General features: G+C 33.3%; 1 protein-coding gene across 2 annotated transcripts in view; it reads right to left on the bottom strand.

The window, feature by feature from the left end:
* trim67 (tripartite motif containing 67) overlaps window positions 1-12,663 on the bottom strand; it is a 162,970-nt gene that overhangs the window by 30,745 nt on the left and 119,562 nt on the right. Inside the window, exons 5-6 of one of the 2 annotated variants that reach the window (XM_030129112.1) lie at window positions 11,142-11,295; window positions 336-416 (exon numbers count right to left, since the gene is read on the bottom strand). In XM_030129112.1, the coding sequence (XP_029984972.1) occupies window positions 336-416; window positions 11,142-11,295 (235 nt within the window). The remainder of the gene's footprint in view (window positions 1-335; window positions 417-11,141; window positions 11,296-12,663) is intronic. The other variant, XM_030129113.1, reaches the window with a different exon arrangement.

Here is a 12,663-nt window from a genome sequence, read left to right as displayed (position 1 = left end):
AAGGAACATTAATATTTACACTGAAAAGCATGAGGAAGAAAGCAGTACTGTGGGCTACAAATGCCTTTTCCATTGTAGTAAAGCCAGCTTAATTCTGCAGATGCGCTGCTCAATGGAGAAGAACTGGAAAACAATAAAACGTGCAGAGGAAAGAGACCAGAGAGACGCTGTGGGACGAAAAACACAGGTGAGTTTCCAACCAGGATGATCGTGAGGGCTGTCGGGACCGAGGGAAGAGGAGGAGGAGGAGGAGGAGGAGGAGGGAGGGAGTGATAAAAATAAACTCAAGGAGGGAAAACAGAGGTTTATTGTGAGAAATAGTATGTCTGAAATACCTCCTGGGCTCTCTGTCTCCATCTCAGCCTCACCACTGTCTGCTGCCTGCATTTGTTTCAATAACGGACTCTCCTGCACATCTGGAAATGTCACGTCGGTTTGGGTGTTTTAATACAGGATTACAGGGGCAGAAGACAGTGCAAAACAGTTTGTAGTGACAGTGGAACAACAGGAGAGATAGAAATGGATCGCTTTAGAAATCACTTAGTAGCTGAATATGTCCATCTGACAAGTGACGGAGGGATAAAATATTATATGTTACTCAAAAAAATGTGTGAGTTTCTCCATATAATACCTATTTTTGGGTGCAGTCATTATGAATTAAACATTTTAACACCACTTGGAAAGATCTTAAATAATTTGCTTAGTAATAATCCAAGTAAAATCCGACAAAAGTTTCATAACAGAGTCATAAATTATTATTTTAACCCTCCAGTATCCAGGTGCGCCTTTTAGGCACACTGCACTTCAGGTTAAAAAACTTCATATTATTTTTCAAAATTTAAATAAGGTTAGAATTCAAAAGTTGTTCATTTGTGCATGATCTTTAAAATTCTGGCCACCAACTAAAATTTGCACATTGTAAACAAAAGAAAATTACTAGACTAGCACCTGTCTCCCAAGTGTGCCTAAAACGCACCATTTCTTCCATTCAATATGTATGATTAGGGCTGACCTGGATTTACAAAAATAAAATCAAATTAGTGCAGAAAAATCAATCAATATATAATATTTAATAGTTTGATTTATAGGTGTGCATTTTACGCACACTTGGTGACAGATGCTAGTATTTTTGAACATTTGATCTAGCGCCAAAAATAATAATGTAAATTAACCAATGTTGGAGTTAATCATTGACATATGCCAGGATGAAAAAAATCAAATATGTGATCCACTTTTTATGTAGTGTATTGAAAAGAATTAATTTTTTGTGTTTTTTGCATCCAAAAAAACTGGTTTGTTTACATTACAAACACAGCATTTAAAGGGTTAAAAAAATGTGACAATTATTGAGTATTTGGTATTTTTAATTACGGCTCAAGTTGATGAAATAGAAAAAAGTGTAAAAGAATTAAAAACAAACTGTATGAACATTTTTTTGACATTATTCCACAAGTGTGCCAAACAGGCACACTTGGTGCTTAATAAGGGCCTTGGTGGACGGGATACCGGAGGGTTAAGGATGTGACAGTTCATACCCACATGTTTTCCCTACTGATGAAACGGTTTAGGATTGGAAACCACCGAATCAAATTCATGCAAAATGAATGCGAGGAGCAACATTATGAGCTAAAATGAACTTTCCCTTCAAGCAAAGATTGCAGTAAAAGAGTTGCTTTACTTGTGCATGTATTAACCCTTTACGTGCCAAAATCGCAATATTGTGACAAGCAACATAACTGACTGAAACAGACCACAACTCCAGATAGTTATCAAATCTTGTTACCACCTCCCACCAGTAGATGGCAGACATGTGCCCCTTCAATCCTAACAACACTTCAGGGCATGTTTCTATTCAAAGTAAAGAAGAAAATCCAGTTTAAGGGCGTGGTCCCGAGCAGGTTTAACCCTTTCATGCATGAATTATAAGAACCTTAAGATTTTTTTTTTTTCCTGAGTGTTTTTATTTCTCTTTAGGCATTTTTTTATAAAGCTATTTTCCATACAGTTGCAAAAACGTCCACTAAACTGGACACCAAAGAAAGCAAACAAAACAAGTATTTACTGATATACTGTGTGAAAACTATGAAATAAGAACATTTTATTGCTGTTAATCTGATGTTTTCTCACATTTTAACAAACTCTAATACAAGTCATTACTCACTTCATGGAGATAATATGTAAAAAATAAATAAATAAATAAAATTCTGTTGTTAATTACAGTCTAATAACGGTAACAAGCAATTGATTTACACTTAAACATGTTAGATCAGGTTGATCAAGAACAGCAAAGTTCCAGTAATGTTATCGGTTGTAGTGTATGAGATGATGCATGTGTTGGCAGATATGAAACTAAAACAAAATCCATAAATATACAAGAGATCAGCTGTAGAATAATTGTCCACTGTAGTGACCACTATGCATGAAAGGGTTAATAAGTAAGTAAAGCTGATTTAGTTTTAGTTTGGATAAGGACAGATTTGTCTACTCTGCTGCTTGGATAAAAAGATACTAAAACTGATTGCATTTTACTGTCTACTTATGTTTAAGTTCATTTATTTTAAAGCTGCGTATGAGTTTTGTCATCAATTTTTCATTTTGATATAAAAAATGTCAAAAAGCTGTAGTTTGGAAGTGGTTAGAGATAAAGTCATACTGTAACGGAGCAAAATATTGGGCATGATCCAAAGTTTATGATCAGAGTAAATTTCCTCATCTAATTTGCATATTGTGACATCACATGATGGCGGCCATATTGAACTGCGTAACTTTTGGTAAAATTTAACTTTGAACATATTTACATGGAAGTTTTCTTTGTGTTTTTGGTTTTTTGTCATCTTATCCTTAAGCTGTGTATGACTTCCGTCCCCAATTTTTCATCAAATCTGTAAAACCCAAGTCATAGCCTAAATATCATGAACTCATTAATCTTTCCGTGATTATGCATCTGAATCTCTACCCTCACGATGAACAATTTCGAAGTGTACTCCACCATAAACAATTCATGTGTTTACAAACAGAGCCGGTAGGTCACTTGGGCATTTTCGGAAATTTGTCACGACATGCACTGTGGGAAGCGGAGTTCCATGCAGCAGCTTTCGCTTGGTCGACATGTTTGTTGTTGCTGCTACTGCGACTGTGTGGAACTGCGCTTCCCACAGTGCATGTCACAACAAATTTCCGAAAATGCTCGAGTGATCTACCAGTTCTGTTTGTAAACAAACTGAGTGTTTATGGTGGAGTACACTTCGAAATTGGAAGAGATTCAGGTGCGTAATCACGGAAAGGCTTACAGATTCTTGATACTTAGGCTATGACTCGCGTTTTATAGATTTGATGAAAAATTGGTGATGAAAATCATACGCAGCTTTAAGGATAAGATGACGAAAAAACAAAAACACAAAGAAAACTTCCATGTAAATATTTTCAAAGTTCAATTTTACTAAAAGTTAAACAAACCAGCATGGCTGCCACCATGTGACATCACAATATGCAAATTAGATTAGTATATTTACTCCCATCAGAAACTTTGGATCATGCCCAGTATTTTTCTCCTTTGCAGTAGGACTTCATCTCTAAACACTTCCAAACTACATCTTTTTGACATTTTTTATATCATAATTTAATATTTTTTGGGGAAAAAAAAGCTCCGGTGCCAAAAAACATAACAGACCCAATATTTTCCTCATTTGGCTGTATCTCTAAACACTTCCAAGATCTTTAAAATGTTGATATTATGATTTAATTTTTTTTTTTTTTTTTTTTTTCATTTATTTTTTAGATCTCCAGCACCTAAAAGGGTTAGAAGTTGTTTTCTTCAGTCAGATCATGTTTAGAACAAAGTATTCAGCATGTGATTCCAAACACAGCTAGAATTATTATAATAAACTCTTTCCTCTATATTTATCTTCCTTTAATCTAAACCTCAAGCATCAACTTGCAACTAAACATTAAAATATTCCAGTTAGTAGCAGAGTCAGCACTGGATTGAATAGGATGATAACGCCTGAATGTGGCTTCTTGTCATAGTCCTAAACAATAACAGATTACAGCTTCATTAAGAACGTGCAGCGGAACACATTCAGAGCGACAGAGAACCTGTGATGATGAGAATAAAGTGACGGTTCTGCCGGCAATGTCAAAGACTAGAATTCAAAGACATCAAATCGGATGGTCTGTCTTTAAACTCCGTTGCTTTGCTCTGGATGATCAGTGCGATGTGAAGGTGCAGAAACACAGAAATGAGCTTCGTGGCATCGGCCCCCGAAGAACAAAGCAGGGACGATCAAAGCCTTTCACATCAGTCTGACGGAAACTCAATATGTTCAACTCCTAATTCCAGCACAGTTCAACCTGGGCCGTCACCTCCAGAACTCGGTCATGAAAGTTATTTTCCGATGTCTCTCCAAGTTTACTGAAGTGGCTCCATATGAGGGTATTTTAAGGACATTATGAACCCATTATGTGTGGACGATCTGTGGTTTAAGAGGTTTTGATTACTCATATGATGATTATAACGCACATGCTTTAATGAATATGTAAGTTTAGAGAATATACTTGCAACTTTCTAATCTTAAAGGAGTGATATTTTGCTTTTTTAAATGAAATTATGCATTTTTAAACACTTCCCTGTGGTCTACATAAACTGTAAATCACTTAAGAAAGGTTAAATACAGAGAAAAATTCATTCTAGAACTGCCACAAAAGTCACACTGGGTCTTTATGAATTAAGTAAAATAGTATAATAACCTATAACTAATGACATATCTAAATTTTCTTTGTGGTTTAATGTGAAAAAAATAACATTGTATACTGTGAAAATATTTACATTTACAAACTATCTATTAAAGGAAAGATATTTTGCTTTTCTTAAATGGAATTATGCATTTTTAAACATTTCCCTGTGGTCTACATAAAGTGTAAATCACTTAAGAAAAGTAAAATACAGAGAAAAATTCATTCTGGAACTGCCACAAAAGTGACACTGGGTCTTAATGGGTTAAGTAAAATAGTATAATAACCTATAAATAATGACAACTCTAAATTTTTTTCTTGGTTTAATGTGGAAAAAATAATATTGTACTGTGAAAATATTTACATTTACAAACTATCATTTAAAGGAAAGATATTTTGCTTTTTAAAAAAAATGAAATTATGCATTTTTAAACATTCCCCTGTGGTCTACATAAACTGTAAATCACTTAAGAAAGATTAAATACAGACAAAAACTCATTCTGGAAGTGCCACAAAAGTCACACTGGGTCTTAATGAGTTAAGTAAAATAGTATAATAACCTATAACTAATGACATATCTAAAATTTTCTTTGTGATTTACTGTGAAAAAAATAGCATTGTACTGTAAAAATATTTACATTTACAAACTATCATTTAAAGGAGTGATATTTTGCTTTTTTTTAAATGGAATTCTTCATTTTCCAACATTTCCCTGTGGTCTCCATAAACTGTAAATGCTCTGCTTGGGTCTGAATTCTTCATTCATTCAACTCCAGAGGTCCATCTTCAACCCTATTTCTGAGTAATGACACCAGAAAGGTGGTTTGGAGCACTGGCCCTTTAAATGCACATGAGCCACTTCTGGCTCCGCCCCCTTCAGGTTGTTGGTTGTGCTGTTCTGTCCTGTGCGAACAACAACTGAACATTTAAGGTAACTGTCTCAAAGTTTGGACATATTTTCAGTATGGACTATAACCGCTGCTGCTGATAAACAATTATGTCGTACTCTGAGAAATGTTCATCACAAGTCTTGACCTTATATGTGCAAATGTCGTGATGTAACTAGTTATAAAATGTAACAAATTAAGCTGGAATTCAAACAGGTTGTAGAAATCCACCTGATTTTTGCCAAAATGAATATAAAGATAGCTTTGCAGCACCTGGAGGGTTCAAATTCAAACTGTATGAACTATTAGGGTCCAAATACACAAATAAATGAACCAAAGACTAATAAAAGTGGGTTTAGAGAAATATGACCCTTTAAGAAATAAAGACCCAAACATCCACCGGTGACCAAAACCATCCACTGATCTAAACTGTTTAACACCTGGTGATCCACTAATCCTATCAATACATGTAAATAATTGGTGTAAAATACAATTATTCATCTTTTCATGGTCATCAGATATGACTCATTTGGACGTTCAGAGGCTTCATAGTTACCATGGAAATACAGTCATCTTCTACAACATTTGTCACTTTTCCATTGGACATATGCACAAAACTTTACCGATATTTACTAAATGTCGAAAAAACAGAAGTGAGCAATGTCTTTTTTTTCCATTAAATTACAAATGTGATGATTTGTTTATTTATTATCGCAAAATGACATGAGAAGTCATTGCATAAACATGGCAACGAACATGAAAATCGTGTTGATTTACAGAGATATTCATCATATATATATTACCCCTCGATCGCATACTAAATTAAAAAATGATTGGGTTTCCTGGTTTGTCCATGTTTCTTTTAAAACTCTTATTCTTCACTTGCTGTAACTTCCGTCAACATCCAGGATTTTTTATTCATGTGACTCTAGTTGCAGAAAAAGGTCTTTCCATTGCAGTTTTGCAGGATATACCAATTGCGCTACGTGCAAAAAAACAACTCTTGCCAGCGCAAAAATTTTTCATCAAAAAACAATAGTTTTGGCGAAATAGTCGTTTTTCCATTAGGTAAATTTTTATGTGAGTTACATTCACGCAATTTGAGGGTCAATGGAAAAGCGACTATCGATTCACCAGTAAAACCCATGGAGTTGGATCAATGACAGTGGATGGAGACAATTGTTTATATGTTCAGTTAATGATTTCTTTACTGAAAACGTCACTTTTTCTTCAGTTTTCTCCATTTCTTAAAAAATAACCCTCAACTTTACTCTGAGCTTTTATGACCATTTACATGCTCAGCAAATTAAATGTAGGAAAAGATGTGATTTTTATGGAAAAAAATGCAAAATAAATACAATAATATTACAATAAATGGTGATAAATCAGTTAAGAAATTGTTAAATATAGAGAAAATTCATTTGGGAACTACCACGATAGAAGCACTTGGTCTGTATGGGTTAAAATGATGTAAAGTTTAATGCTTCATTCATGCTTCATTTTAGCGTTTTAAATCCACATCTGCAGAACTGATCTTTACTGCCTCACTGGAGCAATGCAGAAATAAAATATGCATCCAGCTGATTACATATTTAATGCACATTAACATTACATCTGGGTAATGTGTGCTACTGCAGCAGAAGGAATATTAAGGGAGCTGTGTTTACTCATGCACGTTAACTGGTTGCTGGGTAGCAACAGCCAATGAATATCTAATCAGCTGCGTATATTGTTCTTCATCTTGAAGGAATCTCTAAAGGCAGGAAGTACATGATGTTTACACTGTAGGTTAAGTAGACGTATAATTAAGAGATATTTTCTAGGCCAGAACAAAGATATGAGAACAGTGATAACAGGAAGAAAAGATGACCTATATACAGTAAAGAGGTTGTTAATTAGGCATGATTACAGTATATGATTAGTACGGTGTAGCACGTTATAGATAAGTTTGAAGGTTTCTTGAATATTATCATTATAGAGGCTCTTTGAACTATTATTAACCCTTAAGTGTTCTACTTGGTGTAATTTCTGAGGCTACCTTATGTTTTTTTTTTTATTGATTTATTTCGAATATGGAAATGGTACAAGCTTCCTGATTGCTACTAATTGACTTCTTTGCACCACATAATATAGAAATGAAAATTCAAGGAAGCAAAAAATAATAATACACACAAATAAAGAAAAAGAGAAAAAGAGTCATGTTCATAAAGGAGTGAGAAGAAGCATAGCTTAGTAGCTCTCACACCTTTGTTTATTGTTATATTGTCATGTAAAATATCATTTAAAAATATAAATATGACAGTTATCGAGAATTTGGTGTTTAGTGTTTATGGCTCAAGTTGAAATACAAAAAAAAAAAAGTTAAAAATGAAAAACTATGTAAAAAAATTTTTGACATACCTATGACACTGCAGATTGCACACTTTTGGCTTTGTAAACAAACAACAAATATTCAACTGTAATACATATACTTTTTTTTTTTTTTAAGTAAATTTTGTGTGCAAAAGTGCCCTCTTTCATTGACCAGAAAAATAAATAAATAGGCCATTAATTAATAAATGAACCTTTCATTGTACATACTTTTAATGCATGCACATCTTTATTTATTTATTTATTTATTTTAAATCCTTCTGTGTGAACTTTTTCTGCACTGTCCTATAATGAGTGTTGCAACACTGGAATTTCCCCATTGTGGGACAAATAAAGGATTTCTTATCTTATCTTATCTTATCAACAAAACTTGATTACTTATCTACTTACAGGGTGGGGAAGCAAAATTTACAATATTTTGAGGCAGGGATTGAAAGACAGTGTATGACCAATTAGTTTATTGAAAGTCATGAGAATTTATTTGCCACAAGAAAATGGACATAATAGAAAATGTTTTTATTCTATGTGTCCTCCTTCTTTCACAATAACTGCTTTCACACGCTTCCTGAAACTTGTGCAAGTGTTCCTCAAATATTGGGGTGACAACTTCTCCCATTCTTCTTTAATAGTATCTTCCAGACTTTCTGGTAATAGTTTTGCTCATAGTCATTCTCTTCTTTCCATTATAAACAGTCTTTATTGACACTCCAACTATTTTTGAAATCTCCTTTGGTGTGATGAGTGCATTCAGCAAATCACACACTCTTTGACGTTTGCTTTCCTGATTACTCATATGGGCAAAAGTTTCTGAAAAGGTATGGATAATAGTGTTAGGTATGATTATGACATCAGTATATGTTTGGTTTCAAAACAATTTACGTAGTGCCTGCTGAGAAAAAACAACTAAATGTTCATTGTAAATTTTGCTTCCCCACCTTGTACATAAACTCATTTTGAATAATATAAAATAGAAATGTTCTTAAAATGTTAGCAAAGCTTAACCCTTTCATGCATAGTGGTCACTACAGTGTACAGTTATTCCACACTTGTATATTTATGGGTTTTGTTGTTTTAGTTCCATATCAGCCAACACAATGGACGCTTATGCACCATCCCAAACACTGCAGTTCATACAATTATTGTAACTTTGCTGCTCATGATAAACCTGATCTGCAGTGACATGGTTTAGTGGAAGTCAGTTGCTAATTGTTATTAGACTGTAATTAACAGTTTTATGAATTTTTTTTTTTTTTGCATATCCTCCTGAGACCCAGCAATGCATTTTGTCCTCTATAGGGGACAAAAGTTTGACAGTTTAACTTAAATGCTGTCCATTGCAAAGGAAATTCCACTTCCGAAGACCAACTGACTCTGTAAAGCCCTTTGAGATAACCTTGTTGTGATATTGGGCTATACAAATAAAATTGAATTGAAAAATTGAATTTAAAAAAAAATCAATAAATAAATAAAAATGATTTTTAAAATGTATCTGAAAAAACTTGCATTATGCAGATTCCAAGACAATTTTTCAATGTAAAAAAAAAAGCTAAAATTGTCAATTTCCTGGGTCTCAGGAGCACGTTATCTTCATGAAATGAGTAATGACTAGTATAAGAGTATGATAAAATGTGAGAAAACGTCAGATTAGCGGCATTACAAATATTTTTATTTCATAGTTTTCACACAGTAAATCACCTTCTGATGAGTTTTAAATACATGTTTCTTTGCTTCAAAAATTAAACGCATGGTGTCCAGCTGAGTGGACATTTTTGTAACTTCACGAAAAATATTCATTAAAAAAAAAAAAAAATCAATTGCGTTGTTTTTTTCATGCCTAAAGAGAAATAAAAACGCTCAAGAAAAAAATATTGACTAAGGTTCTCGTAATTCATGCATGAAAGGGTTAAACAAGATGACTGACAAGAAAACTATTATTCAAATGTATTTATTGTGTTTTATATTTCAGCATTAATTTTCTTTATTTATTTAGTATTTGGTACATGATGACTCATTTAACCCTTTCATGCATAGTGGTCACTACAGTGGACAGTTATTCTACAGCTGTTCTATTGTATATTCATGAATTTTGTTGTTTTACTTGCATATCAACCAACACAGTGGACATTTATGCAACACCCCATACATTACAATTCATACCGTTACTGTTCCTGTTCTTGCTAAACCTGATCTGCAGTAACATATTTGAGTCTAAATCAATTGCTAATTGTTATTAGACTGTAATTTAAATTTCTTTTAAAACAAAAAGTTGTTGTTGTTTTTTTTTGTTGTTGTTGTTGTTGCATATTATCTGATTGAGTAATAGCTAGTATTATAGTATGTTAAAAATGTGAGGAAACATCAGATTCACAGCATTAAAAATTATTTTATTTCATAGTTTTCACACAGTATGTCAGTAAATACATGTTTCTTTGCTTCAAAAATTAAATGCATGGTGTCCAGCTGAGGGGACATTTTTGTAACTCCATGAAAAATAGTTTCATAAAGAAATTTCAATCACATTGTTTTTTTCATGCCTAAAGAGGAATAAAAACATTCAGGTAAAAAATCTTTATTTTGGTAATCATAATTCATGCATGAAAGGGTTAATGTTTTTTTGTTTTTTTTTTTAATTTCAAGTACCCCCTGGGCTTCTTCCAAGTACCCCTGGGGGAACACATACCCCGCTTTGGGAACCCCTGTGTGAGCGGATTAACTAAATCATATAAAACTGGGCTTAGATAATATAATCTTGACTTCTTCCTGCTCCTTTTTGAACATTAAATATTGTTAAAGAACCACAAGGAAACTGTTAAACATTTGTGTGATATTTGTTTTCTTTTTTAGTTGATTTATTTCCATATATTGGAGTGTCCTTGTAAATCTGGAATTTCTTTTGCCTACTTTTGTTCAAAATAAAATCCATCTGTATCTATGTCTATACTTGCTGACGTCTCCATGGCCCATTTTTGGATCCTGAAACACAGATCAGCTGTAGGACTCACATGAAGCTGTAAAAAAGGATGTTTCAAGCACCAGTGAAAGGACAGAGTGTGAGTGTCAGAGCCTTTATGTAAATATTTCCACCTGCAGACATAATACAGTAGGTTATGCATTAAAAGGAGCGTCTAGGGGGGTGGGGGGGGTGGGGGTTACCTTTGCCCTGGCAGAAGTCTAGCAGCAGGATGGTTTGGAGGAGGGAGTCGGTGTTGAGGGTGAGGTCAAATTCAGGTCCGACTTTTGGCTCCAGGGCTCCTTTCACCCACTGGTCCTGAGATGACGTTACCCGCTTGATGAGGGCGTCGGAGATCTGCGAACAAGGACGGGAAAAGAAACGGAGCTACGTTCAATACGACTACGCCGGAGTTAATACGACTGGGAGTCACTGATGCGCCACTGGTGTTCTACCCTGGGATCCAGGCCACATAGAATAGAATAGAATAGAATAGATGCCATAAAACAGAATAGAATAGAATAGAATAGAATAGAATAGATGCCATAAAATAGAATAGAATAGAATAGAATAGAATAGAATAGAATAGAATAGAATAGATGCCATAAAATAGAATAGAATAGAATAGAATAGATGCCATAAAATAGAATAGAATAGAATAGAATAGAATAGAATAGAATAGAATAGAATAGACGCTGCAAAATAGAATAGAATAGATGCCATAAAATAGAATAGAATAGAATAGAATAGATGCCATAAAATAGAATAGAATAGAATAGAATAGAATAGAATAGAATAGAATAGAATAGAATAGAATAGAATAGAATAGACGCTGCAAAATAGAATAGGATATAATAGATGCCATAAAACAGAATAGAATAGAATAGAATAGAATAGAATAGATGCCATAAAATAGAATAGAATAGAATAGAATAGACACTGCAAAATAGAATAGAATAGATGCCATAAAACAGAATAGAATAGAATAGATGCCATAAAGCAGAATAGAATAGAATAGAATAGAAGCCATAAAACAGAATAGAATAGAATAGAATAGATGCCATAAAACAGAATAGAATAGAATAGAATAGAATAGAATAGAATAGAATAGAATAGAATAGAATAGAAGGAACGCAACAGAACAGAATAGAATAGACACCGTAAAACAACAGAATAGAATAGCATAAAATAGAATAGAATAAAAAAGAATAGATGCCGTAAAACTGAATAGAATAGAATAGAATAGAATAGAATAGAATAGAATAGAATAGAATAGAATAGAATAGAATAGAAGGAATGCAACTGAGCAGAATAGAAGCCGTAAAACAGAATAGAATAGAAAATAATAGACACTGGAAAACAGAATCGAATGGAAGAGAATAGACGCTGTAAAACAGAATAGAATAGAATAGAATAACATTTACTGTCACTGTTACAGGGACAGTGAAAAATCAGTCAAGCAGCTTTGTTTCCGTTTAGCAGCAAACACTTAACGTACAAAAAGACTATTAAAATTATCACACAAAATTCTACTGAATATATGTACTGAAACTTATTGGCAATATACAAAAACTACAAAGATAAAATATTCAAATATACAAATACTATTAAATACTACTAAAATGTACAAAAAGCTAACTCTATAATACAGATAAAAGAAATATATACAGCATATAAGGATATATACAGTATAGGTATGTATATACTGTAGGTATAGTATGTGTT

This window comes from Sphaeramia orbicularis, chromosome 24 (assembly GCF_902148855.1).
Source record: "Sphaeramia orbicularis chromosome 24, fSphaOr1.1, whole genome shotgun sequence".
Classification (NCBI taxonomy): domain Eukaryota; kingdom Metazoa; phylum Chordata; class Actinopteri; order Kurtiformes; family Apogonidae; genus Sphaeramia; species Sphaeramia orbicularis.
Note: the sequence above shows the minus strand (reverse complement) of the source record. Positions and strands in the feature narration are given on the sequence as shown.